Genomic DNA, 13178 nt, shown 5'->3' with positions numbered 1-13178 from the left:
CGCTTCGAACTATGTATCCTGCCCATTGCCACTTCAGCGTCGCGACCCGCTGAGCTATGTCAGTGACTTTGGTTCGTCTGTGGATCTCCTCATTTCTAATTCAATTACGCAAAGAAACTCCAAGCATCGCCCGCTGAGTGACGTTGAGCCTTCTAATAGGGGTAGGGGAGCCCGGGATGCTAAATTTGCAGTTACTCGAGCGTCCTTGAGACCGATTACATTTGGTAGATTAAATTATAGGAAGAATAAATGGTTATTTACTTTTTCCGCTTTTAGCGGTGGAAAAAAAACTTTAAAAACAATTTTTATTACTTTGGCTTACTGAAATGGTAAGAAAATTTTAGCGATTAATTAGGAGATTATTTCCTTAAAAATAAGTAAAAAATTAATCGCACTCGTACCTCGAGCACTAAAATATAAGGGTTTAATTTTGTAACTTTGCAACCCTCCCATTCCATTACGTTACGCTCAAATCGTCAGATTTTCGAAATGTGCAGTTTTTAGCTATCAACTCACCTACCTTATCTTAATCTGACGTGCTGGTTGAGTATTTATGAAGTTAGTTTTTTTTTTGGTTGCCCTAAACGTACCCACCAATATTAAGGGCTCATACTCGGTGGACGTACTCGACAAAGTGTAAGGTATAGTCCCTTATGTTTATCTACCGCGCTCGAGTAACTGCAAAAATCCCCTCTTCGGCTCCTCTACTATAATAAGGCCCATAGTTAGCGACCAAGTTTCGGATCCGTAGGTCGTCACTGGCAACACACACTGTTCGAAGACTTTCGTCTTCAAGCACTGAGGAATTTCAGACGAAAAGATGTCGCGGAGTTTTCCAAACACTGCCCAGCCGACCTGGATTCGGCGATTCACCTCTTTCTCGAAATTGGACCTACCTAACTGGACTGTGTGTCCTAGGTATATATACTTATTCATCTACGATTTCGAGCGCTGAGTCCTAAACAATAACTGGGTTAAGCGGTACATGAGCATTAGACATGATGTTCATTTTTAGGCCCACACGTTGAGAAACTCTGCTGAAGTCGTTGAGCATCGTCAGGTCAGGTGGTCATCCAGTCTCTGCCATAATGACCAAATATGATGAATAATAATATTATCATTATTTGTTATTCTATCATATAATCTACCAAATCTAATCGATTCCCATGACGCTTTAGTAACTGCAAATTTAGCATCCCGGGCTCTCCTACCATTATGTTCTTTTCACGTCATATCGAATGATCATCTATTTCGGTTATTGTGCATACTAAATATAGTAGTAGGTAGGTATGTGGTAGTACTCGACTAATACAAAACCTACGCAACCCCATAGTTGCACCGACTTGAGAGCAGGCAACCTATGCGTTTTCAGTTCTTGTCGGTATATTCGTTTACCTAGTGAACGATTTTTTTAAATAAAAGATGAGGGAAGTTGACTAAAATTTTTCAGTTAAAAATTTAATATTTTTTTATTGTTTGGCCACAATTTAAGTAGACAACCCATGTGCACTGTGAATATTATATAGATTTACGAGTCGGTACAATATTATCTATATTTTTTTTCTAATCACAATTGATCACATGAAGGTATATATTTCTAATAGCGGATCTCGTGCCACAACATAAAATTGATTAGAAGATTTCCTTAAAAATGGCAAAGAACTTATTTTGCATTAAGAAAGAAATACTCTTCCAGTGCAGAGCTCTTGTGAGGAAAAAATATTCTAGACAAGCGAACGTCCGCGACCTCGTCACAAATCCCTCGGGAGCCATGGATTTTTTCCGGGATAAAAAGTAGCCTAATATGTGTTAATCCAGACTATAATCTATATCTACTTTAAATTTCAGGTGATTCGGTTCAGTAGCCGAGGCGTGAAAGAGTAACAAACATTCATACCATCAAAATCATCAGGTTTTCGTAAATCTCGGGAATTCATGGTTTTTTTCGGGATAAAAAGTATCCTATGTGTTATTCCAGAGTAAAATCTATTTCCATTCCTTTTTCAGCCAAATCGCTTCAGTAGTACTAGCGGCGTTAAAGAGTAACAAATATCCAAACAAACATTCGCGTTTATAATATTAGTAGGATTTAAAGTTATTCTTAATACTTTGTTTCTGTTAAATTGTTTTTCTGTTACCATTGCATTTAATTATTGTTCTAAATGGTTCTATGTAGTTCGTGTTGTAACTCATTTTATTTATAAGTAATAAAACTCGCACAATCCAGCAACTTTTTATTAAATCATAAACTGTGTTTGTAACAAAATAATTTGTAATAGGTAAATGAGTTTAATTTCATATGTTACTTTATTTGAAATATTTATTAATTTAACAATAGAGACGTCAGTAAAGTACTAGACATTCCTAATCCTATCAGTTATAAAGTCTACATTAAATAATATTCCGTCATCATCTAAATCTAATTGAAACAGCTTGTTAAGAGGATCTCAAGAACATATAATTTATTAATTGTAGTTAGGAAATAAATAGTTTACAAGTTAGTCAAGAAAATAGATAAAAAATTAACATTATAAAATCAACAATTCTCAAGTTATTCAAGAAAACAGATGAAAATTTATTTTTTTCCGTTAAATTTTTATCTACGGTTTTTATTTCCGTTTCAAAAACTACTGAAATTAAAATTTTAGTTCTAGTCAGCCGAATAACTAATTGTACCTGTGATCAAACTAAACCAACCATGAGCATGACACATGCATTGGACGATATTCCATTTAAAAATACAACCAACTTCAAAAACACAAACGTACGCTGGAAATTAAAAAGTGCAAAATAACGTTATAATATTTTACATTATAACGGCAAAAATGGTTAACTATACAATAGTGAACTTTGTAATAGTAAACTATTAATATTAACGGCATAATTGTTCACAAACACCGTCTCGGTACAGTGGTACAATGTGCTGTTTTTGCAGTTTTGATGTATTTACCAATACACAATAGACCACATATGGCAACACGCTATTACCATATTTTTCTTGCATAGCAGAACTTTCCTTGCGGTGAAAAATTGGCTTCCAGAGATGACTATGAAAATCTAAAAACTAGAGTTTTTGCTAACTAGGACTATGCGAGTCGTGGTTTTTCTCTACTGAGAGACATTATAATGGCAATATATTAAGAAACAAAATAGTATGCCTGTAGATATTTGGTCTAAATCGGACAATCCAAACTATTTACCTAAATAAAGTCTTGACAATCACATGAAAAAATGGATTATTTATTCTTCTACCTAAAATAATATGGTTAGTTTATAATTATGTGACCCGTGATAGCCCAGTAAATATGACCTCTGCATTCGATTTGAAGGTGAGGGAGTAAGTTCCAATCCGGTAAAAGGCATGCACTTCTTTTTAACTTTTTCCAAAAAAAAACCAGTTTTTTAACAGATAAAATAACACGTATCTCTAACAGTGAAGAAAAAACGTGTAGAAGTCTACCAATCCGCATTTGGGCCATAGTGGTGGACTATTAGCCTCACCCAGCCTTTCATTCTGAAAGGAGACTTGTGCTCAACAATGAGCCGAATATGGGTTGTTAACAACGATGTTAGAAGGAACTCATTATTGACCTGTCTATTGGATATTGTACAATCATTACATATAGTGCCTACCGTCGTGCACGCCACTGGTTCCTGGGTCGGGTCATTGAGCTTTTATTTCTGTTAAGATAAAGCTTGGACTGTGGGAGCTTTGTGAGGTTGCAGTTCCATCGGTCCAGACCCTCAACCATTCAAATACAAACTGTATTTTCATAAATTTTCCGGCATAACAGGAAAGACCATGTCGCCAGTACTTCGTTTTGCGGCAACTCTTCGGCAAACACCGTTAATGATGAAACAGAAAGGGTTTCCAGTGAAGGTTTGCTACCCTGCTATGGGTTCGACGACTGCAAGCATGGTATCTCTAAGAAAATATCAAAAAAAAATATTTATTTTTGGAATATAGGAGGACTAGGACCCTTGAAACGTTTTAAAGCCATCCAATTCGATGACTGCCACACCAGCTGTGACAGGAGCGAGGGCTGAAACTTTCAAATTTACCATAAAATGAGGTAAGTGTAACTACCGCAGGCTCTATGAGAGCATAGCGTAAATATAGCAACATTAAGTTCTAATTTAAAGGATTTCAATTTGGTGGATAAAGATTTTTAACTACCTTAACGCATTATATGAAAAACAATTAGGTGGCTATTTTTTGCCCGAAATACACATAAAGGCCTGTTTAGAATTTGAAAAGGGGAATGCTCACTGGTCCATACAACGTCGGCCCCGGGAACCCAGATGTACCCCCCTTATAAAAGTATATAGATATGATAATATGATAGGTATATAAATAAGGATTTAGTTAAATAGTTGGCTTAATAAAAGTATGTTTCTTGAAGAATTACATTTTTTTATCATTCTTCTAGGGCAAGATGTTCGCCGGACGGTTTTTTCTGTTACAAGATTAACAAACAAGAAAAAGAATAACCAATCGGTTTGTTTGTTATTTTTCTTGTTTTATTATTATTAGCCAATTAATAAACTATATTTTATTACGGTCAAAGCTTGTCCCCGTTGTGGACAAATTAAAGATGAATTAAAAATGACGTAAAACGTTGTAGCAAACATTTTTGACACAGTAATGATTTCATTATTAAAGAATTATCAAGATATTTTTAGATATAAGTAGTAGCCGGGTGGTTAGGGTAGGCCTGGGCCGAGGGTGGGCATTCCCCTTTACCAGCCATTGCCCATACCAATGGAGAGCATTTTGTAGATGTAAATGCACTGCCTACACTATGAGATGGATGCCTATGAGAAGGAATATTTCATTTGCATTTTTATAACTGCATTTATAGAAACCTTGTGCAACAACACAGCCACACATAGAAAGAATTTTCGCTTGACTACGAGCAATGCCCGATGGAAAGCAATGTCTATGAAGATTGCTTGATTCGAAGATGCTTAGCCACTCTTGTCTTAAAGTGCACAAATGAACTATACCTACTCGTACTTGGTGTCAGAAACCGCTGACGTCGGAAGGGCATTCCACAACTTAACATTCGAATTAAATAAAAACGTCGACCCGAAACAATTATAGTTTACCTACTTTCAGCTATAGTTACTAAGGTCCTAAAAATGCCCTAGACCATATACCTAATACATTATAGTACAAGACTACACTGAGCAAATTCTGTAGGCTTTTTCTTTTCAATGTCGAGTTCTGTTTAAAAGAAGTGCAACAAATCACAGTCGCAGCGAGTCGTCTCAGGTCGCGGCGGCTGCGTGCGAATTATGCAATTTCATTTCAATTTGCGGCGTAAGGAGGGGGGAGGGGGGGGGGGCACACACGACGGCTACGCTTTTTTACCACCCTCCGCCCCGCGCGCGCGACTCTCGACCCTATCACCGGGCCACAAGGGCGGCGCGGTGAGCAGCGCGCCTGATTAAATTATTTCTCCATTATTTGATTCGCCACCTCTTTCAAAATGGCGACAAACCGCGCACCGCGAGTGTGAGGCGAGCGCGAGACGCGGCGATACTGTATCCATTACTTGTATCGCAGCAGGTCTGGCGGGCGCAGGGCGCAGCGATACTGTATCCATTACTTGTATTGCCGCAGGTCTGGCCGAGTCGCCGATCATCTCCTCGATTCCAATCGTCGTAATGTTATGGTGATCATTGTATTTGCATATTAGAATGACACATGCAATTTTTTATGTTGAAAATTCCCAACAGACAACTGTCTAAACTAAAAATATTATGAATAAGTATTGTGGAAGGACATAAGAGGAGAGGAAGGCCAAAGAAGAGATGGTTGGATTGTGTGAAAGAGGACATGTGTGTAAAAGGAGTGGATGATGAGTTGACGAGTACTGACTGAGACGAAATGACCTAAAGTTGTATATCTACCATAACATGAACTCCCGGCTCCATCAGCACGTGCCGTCCCGTCGGCACAGCTCTGCCGCTCACACTTGCCTGTCCACCAGCAGTCGCTTCAGCAGAACAGTGGCTGAGGTCACACTCATCTATGGACTAAGAGGATGTGCCTCATTTTATAAAACCTCAGTCTCAGTTGACATAAGTCTAAAGTCTGACAACAGCGCACCCACTGTGAGTTAGTCGATGACAACTATGGAGTAAGATCGTGGTCACTAAGGAATGCAGCAGGTTTCATAGGTCTAGAAACGCATTTTTTTTGACAGGATTTTGTAATTTTTACAGGATGTCTCTACTTGCCCTCTCGTATCTCGTATCTCTAGAGACACGAAAGATCTTTGACGGTGTTTTTTCGAATTATTTTGCTAACCATTGACGATCAAGCATATCCACATTTCTGCAGCGCAGCCGGCAGCGAACACGTGTCATAGATATGCTATTATTACGTAAACGTAGTTTTATTTTATTTTATTTTTAAAATTCCTATATCTGGTCAGTTTGACATTTTAGTATAATTTAATTTAATTTACGACTTATTTTTACATTATTATTATTATAATTTATGCATTTATTTCCTACCTATCTAACAGTACTATCATCTATCATCTAACTATCAGTGGTTGACATTAGCATATTTATGCAGACACAACTTGTTTGTGTGTCTGTCGATTTTTGGATGTGTAGTGTACCTATGTGTGTAAAATGAAGTTTGTACTTACATACGTAACGCCTAATATCTACGATGCAGTAACTTTCAATCAGGTGAGCTTACCTAGTTATAGTCTAAGCATTAAAGGCTTTTTCCGGTTACGGCATTTGTTTATTTATGAGATTCGCAAAGGTCACATCCCGGCAACGGGCCAGAGCAGGCACGCCGGGCGAGCCGACGCGACGCTTGGCCGCAGTGCGTGTACCTATTAGGTATACTGTACACTAAAAACATGAAATTGTTCACTTACAAAGATTCAATATTCATTTATTTCAAGTAGGCTGAGTTTACAAGCACTTTTGATACGTCAGTTAACTATTTGTAAAGATTCTACCACCGGTTCGGAAGGCAGGTTCTGCTAAGAAAAAACCGGCAAAAAACTCAACAGTTGCTCTATTAAAAAAAATACATTATCATAATTTACAAATGATAACAACATTACAATTTCTTAATTAATTTAGGAACTCATCAATAGTGTAGTAACCTCGACTAAGTAAATGTTTTTGACACATTACGTATAGTTATGCTTTGACAGATTTCCGGTTAACAACTTTTCAAACCTATTGTCAATAGGCTTGGGTTTGAGCAATCATATAGGTACCTAAACCTGCCTAGAAAATGCCTATCGATTAGTGCCTGATTGAGCTGACGCGGGGTGTAGCAAATGTAAGCCTTTTAACTTTTAAGGGTTGTAAAAAGAAACAAATACCAATCTGATATCTTTCGCGTGTCCGTCTGTCATAGTAAATTTTCTGTAAATGTTTTTTTTATAATTATAAAATAAATAGTCTTCAAGTATTCGAGAAAATGGTCGAAAATTTATTTTTCTCATTTGTTCTTTTTTATCTTGGGCGCGGGGTCTGTAGCGAGTGCCACCGCCCTATGGCTAACCCGGCACTGCTCTCGATCCTATCTCGAAGGTGTTTTCATTGTAGGTGGTAGAAATCAGTGTCCTGATGTTATTTGTATGTGCAAATCCAGCAATCTTTAATGTCTTAGTTTTAATTTCTTTAAATTAGTAGGAAGGTAATAATATAGGTATTAGTGCTCTTAATTTATTTTTAATTCTTGTCTCAGAGTGTTGATTTTTTTTTTACAATAAACACAATAGAACGATTCATTTTTAAATTAAACTGGCCAGTAGCTACAGCGAGCCGACTCGGAGATTCGTCGTCGCATAGGATTTGGCAACAGTTATCTAGTGATTTTATACACTGCATTTGGTCTCATAAAACTATGTCTTAATACTATTATAGTGTATACTTTAGGTATCTACCTATATGAGTATATTAGAAGTACTTTTCTAGTATTTGTATAAACAAGGAGCAGACGCGTGTCGACCGTCGGCCGGCGCCCGACGGCGGCGCGCGGCGCTGGCGGACGCGACTAAAGGCTGTAGGTATACCAAGTCAGTTCCTGCTGAATGCTTACACTAGGCTTATGATTAATTAATTCGCTACTAAAATGGTTCTTCGGTTGCATGCTTTATTTATAGTTTATTACCTACAGGTCCTCGTCGTAGCAATATTGTGTGTCGTCTTGTCGTAGTAATTCGTCTACAGAGAACGTTTCAAAAGTAAGGGATGAGTCGTATGTAAGCGATTAGACAATTCCGCACCAGCGTCTAGTCCCGCGCTGTCGCCAGCGCTGTGTGAATGCGACACCCGATCCGCAGCGAGATACCCAAAACACGGCATTCTGTGCGTCGCGCGCGCTAAAAGGAGCCATTGTGCGGCGCCGGCCGCGAATGGATCCGGAAGAGCGGCACAATGCCACAATGCGGCGGATGCGCGCTCATGAGAAGCTGCGGAGCGGCGGCGAGGCGCGGCGCGTAATGACGTAAGTCGAGCCGCACTCTTTTGTTTTGTTTCCGATGAGCGCTCGCGATCCGCTCCTTATTGGGTTACCGCCTTTAATCATTGACGCTGAAATCGAGATTGCGTCGACGACGCGCAATCAGCACCGCGCGCCGCACCGAGCCGCACCGAGCCGCAATCGATAGCCTTTGATTCCGCGGGGAAAAATGTCGAGTGAACTTTACACCGCGCGCTAAAGCTCCGTTTACACTGAGCCGCGAGTTCGCCGCTCGTCGTAACCTGCGCGCTGTGCGGCTCGGCCGCACTGACCGGTTGCAGCAGGAGCTCGTCACAGCTGCCGTGTATTTTGAGCAGTCTCTTAGCACTCGGTGCGGCTCGGCGGCACTGACGGGCCGCAGTAAGAGCTCGTGACTGCTGCGTGTAATGTGAACAGTCCCTTAGCGCGGTGCGGCTCGGCGGCACTAACGAGCCGCAGCCGGCCGCGCCGCCCGCACCTCGTGGCGAGGGTGAAAGGTCTCAATCTTGTCGGAGTCACTTAACAATGTTAATTGATAACCTTTTCATTGATACTTTCGCATTTTCAATCTTGACTTTAAGTTCTTTACGAAGCAGTTTCTGTAATAGGTATTGTTACCCGAACAACTCGCGACTGGAATCGTTAGCGGCTCTACGTAAACTTCGTTTTTTTAGAATTGCAAAATCTTATAAACAAATATGGCCGTATTCATCACTGACATTAGTTGTGACGTCATCAGGGATGGGCCGTTGATGAACTATATCGAGAATTAACTACTACTAATCGAATTTTATATCAATTGTAAAAAAATCACTTTACTTAAAAACTCACTTCTAAGTTGGCAACACTAGTCACACAGTCAAAATACGCGCGTTATTAACTATCTACCTCTTTCTGTTGCATATTAATTAATACCTATCAAATAACATTTTTTTCACTTGTATCTGTTTGTTATAAATTAAAAGAGTACTAAAAAATTTAGGCAGTACTTGTTAACGCATTATCTTTTTTTAACATATAAGTACGTAACTAACTAAACAGCGCTATGAAAAAAATACTTTATTCAAATTACTCAATTACGATATCGATACTGAACGGAATACATTCGATATTTACAATCGGTAAATCGTTCATTTTTAATCTGTGGTGACAATTTTACTTGGCACAACCTTAGAGAGACGAAACGTCAAATTAACATTTAAATGTAATCTGTGTGCATAATTTCGTGTTTAATTTCATTTATTTCTAAAAATTTTGATTAAACCCTGTGTAAATTAAAAAAATGTTACGTTTGTATGATTCTCCATAGGTGGATTGTAAAGAACAAAGTGTTTGTGCGTGTTTTAACAGTTTGATGGTTCTGAAAACTGTTATGAAAGTTTGGCATCGACAAAAGGGTTTGTTTATTTACCAAATAGCGCAATTCAATCTGGACATGGTATACTTACCTCTTCATTTACTTATTGAAAAATCTTGAAACGCCTTGGATATTCATTCAATCGTTTATAACCACTTTTCAAACAGGTATGTAGGTAGTTGGTAGGTACACACCTACGTATACCTACTTTTGTAAGTGCCTCGTTCGTCCAGCGGTTCGCCTGCGTGGCTACAGGTTACGAGGTGCAGGGTTCTAGTCCCGGCTCGGACATACTAAGCTTTACTTTCTTCTAAAAGTACAGTAGAAATTCTCAGTTCGGAGTTGGAAAGCTGGTGTGTTTACACCCCCTGCATCTGAGAACACGTCAAACCGGCGCCGACAATTAAATATTATCACTTCAAGCCCGTCAACCCGCATCGGAGATGCGTGGTGAGTCTAAGCTCCTTTATTGGAGGGAGGCTTGGCCCCGTTAGCCCCCATTCGCACGAGCGTTTTTTTAAAGGGGCGTTAAAAAACCTCCCGCGCGAATGTGGGCTTTGAGCTGATAATGATGTCAATACTTGCGCATATAAAATTTAGTAAAGGTAAACTTTAAATGCCTATTTTACACCCTTCTTTATAAGTATATTTTTTCAAAGTATTAAATTGAAACTTTAACCGTGAAGCTAAAGAAGAGAAGAAGTGTGTTTGGCACTCTTTGAGTGGGTTATAAGGTCGCTGATTGTGCATCCACTTTTTAATAGGAATTCGAAGTCTCAATAAGAAAAGAACCCCCGATTTTGAAAACATTCTTCATTGCTGCTCCGCTCTTATTGAGGTTTTAGCATAATAATGTTGAATAGATATATTCCTCGATAAATATCTAAAACTGAAAGAATTTTTGAAATCGAACTAGCAGATGTCCTGAGATTAGCAAGTAAACAAAGAAACAAACACACTCTTCAGCTTCATAATATTCTAAGTATTTAAATAAGATTCATACTTAAGCACCTACCTTATGTGCGGTGATGTTTAACTTGATAACGATGTCATAAATCAAAGTGCCAGCTATAGTCTGGCAAATTCGTTGATAACACTCCTATGATATGCGGGCGACGGGGGGAAAGACTGCGCGGGTAGAAATCGTGCGTGCGGGGAAGTGACGTGCATCAGCCGTGGGTTTTTCATTCATCGCTATACGCCCCGACCCGCGCGCAACATCGGAAGTGTTACGAAGGCCACGCAGCACAATGCTGAGCTGGTACCTTCTGCAAGGTTGTGCCAAACATAGCGAAGTGGCGTTAAAGTGGCGTCTATGTTCTGTGCGCATACTGAAAGAGTAGGTTGCAGTGTAGCATGCGATATTCTTGGCAAGTCAGACTTAAATTATTAATATAGCGGCGGCGGGGCTGTATTTTTTTTCCAAGCAATCTTCCAGACTTCGGTGCGTCAGATTACTAGGTGTGGCCCCTCAATATTGTCCAACAAGGTTACCTTTTCTGGATTCTTCTGGATTTTATATAAATATCATTCTTGATCTAGTCTGCTAAATTCGGCTCTGAATAATAATGCATGATACAACAGGACTTATATGCAGAATAATACAACTTTTTTAAGTGTAGTAAAACTTGAGTAAAACGAAACGGCGTTTCACTCTAAAGTCAAATGCCAGTGTAGTGTCATCTATGATCTATCAAAAGTGTCACTGTCAGTGTCACGTTCAAATGTTCTAGTGCTTCTAACCTCAATGTAGTGGTATTTTAAACATTTTGTGATATGTTGAAAAGTTTAACAAGCAGGCTGTGTGCAGCTGCGGCGAGCCGCGCGCTGCACACGACAGCGCCGCTGCAGGAGGTGCGGCTGCTGACGCGGCTGCGCGTCGTGGACAACTCGGAGCTGGGCCGACGCGCCATGGCCGAGGGCAAGCCGCCCAAAGTTATCTGCGTCTACAATAAGAAACGTACGTATTCTACTCTTGAAAAGGAAGAAGAAACTCCACTGAAGCACCTGCGGTCGATTCGCGCCTGTTGTGCTGTACTTAACTCACTGGTCCAAAACATTGGTGTACAGTTCTGTAAATACTTTGTTCAATATAATTTGGATTTAAATTATTAGTTTAAACTCAATGGTAATACAGTAATGTAATTTACTAATATTATCTGCCTCCGTGGTCCAGTGATTAGCCTGTGTGGCTTCGGATCACAGCGGCCTGGAAATAGAGCTCTAATACAGAGCTTCACTTTCTTCAAATAAATTTTCAGCTTGCCTTGGACAGCATATTAAGCTGTCGGCCCCTGCCATTATCATTAAGATTTGATAGTCATTGTTGAAGTTACCATGATTACCCTAAGCCTGCCAGCCCAGTCTACGCTCCAAATTCCTTTTTCTATAGCGATGGAGCTGTAGTAGGGCATTCAATGAAGCTAATGATGATGATGATGATACTAATGTTAACTTAAACAACGTTTTATGAGATTTTCTCTCTGCCACACGATACAAATTAATTTTTCTCTATCACCACCACACTCATCAGTGTGTTACAATTTCCAGGTGTGGGCCTCATCGGAGACAGAGTGATGGTGGCCATCAAGGGCCAGAAGAAGAAAGGTATACTGGTGGGACTGAAGCAGAACCAGAAAGTGAAAGTGCCCAAATTTGACAGCAACAACATTGTGCTGATTGACGACAACGGCACTCCGCTCGGCACGCGCATTCACGTGCCCATCCCCACCATACTCAGAACTATATTGAAGGAAAGGACCCACGCCAAAGGAGCTGACTACACCAAACTATTGGGTATTGCTACTAGATTTGTATAGTATTAAGTTTCTATTTCTAATGTGTAGTACTTAGGTAGTAGCTGTAAGGTTTGTGAGTAAAGTTATTTTATGTGATATGAGTTTTGACTTTATATCAATATACTCCAATATTAGTTGACAGGAGCTGGTACATTGTCTCAGAGATACTTGTTTATTCTCTGAGACCTTGTACCAGATGAGTACTTCGTTGTGTTTTTGGTCTGGGCATGCAACTCCAACTTGTCAGTTGTGTGTGTGTATATCAATGTGTATTCTATGACATTCAATATTATCTTCTCTGAAATTATTAAACAGTGAAGGAAAAACATTGTGAGGAAACCTGCATACCAGAGAATTATCTTAATTCTCTGCGTGTGTGAAGTCTGCCAATTCGTATTGGGCCAGCGTGGTGGACTATTGGCCTAAACCCTCTCTTCTGAGGGGAGACTCGAGCTCAGCAGTGAGCCGAATAATGGGTTGATGACGACGACGACGAAGTCTGCCAATTGGCATTGGGCTAGCATGGTGAGACAGA

General features: G+C 39.7%; 1 protein-coding gene across 1 annotated transcript; it reads left to right on the top strand.

Moving 5' to 3' along the window:
* Positions 1 to 11540: 11540 nt before the first annotated feature.
* LOC112051762 (39S ribosomal protein L14, mitochondrial) lies at positions 11541 to 12739 on the top strand. Its single transcript, XM_024090544.2, has 2 exons — positions 11541 to 11805; positions 12396 to 12739. Exons 1-2 carry the CDS (start codon positions 11622 to 11624, stop codon positions 12662 to 12664), a joined length of 453 nt encoding a protein of 150 aa, XP_023946312.1. The 5' UTR covers positions 11541 to 11621; the 3' UTR covers positions 12665 to 12739.
* Positions 12740 to 13178: the final 439 nt, after the last annotated feature.

The sequence above is a fragment of the Bicyclus anynana genome, chromosome 16 (genome assembly GCF_947172395.1).
Source record: "Bicyclus anynana chromosome 16, ilBicAnyn1.1, whole genome shotgun sequence".
Lineage (NCBI taxonomy): Eukaryota > Metazoa > Arthropoda > Insecta > Lepidoptera > Nymphalidae > Bicyclus > Bicyclus anynana.
This window is presented reverse-complemented; position numbering and strand designations above follow the sequence as displayed.

Coding starts and splice junctions, on each gene's coding strand:
- LOC112051762 (XM_024090544.2), top strand. CDS start 11,622: ATGTTGAAAAGTTTAACAAGCAGGCTGTGTGCAGCTGCGGCGAGCCGC. Junction 11,806..12,395: donor CTGCGTCTACAATAAGAAAC/GTACGTATTCTA, acceptor TACAATTTCCAG/GTGTGGGCCTCATCGGAGAC.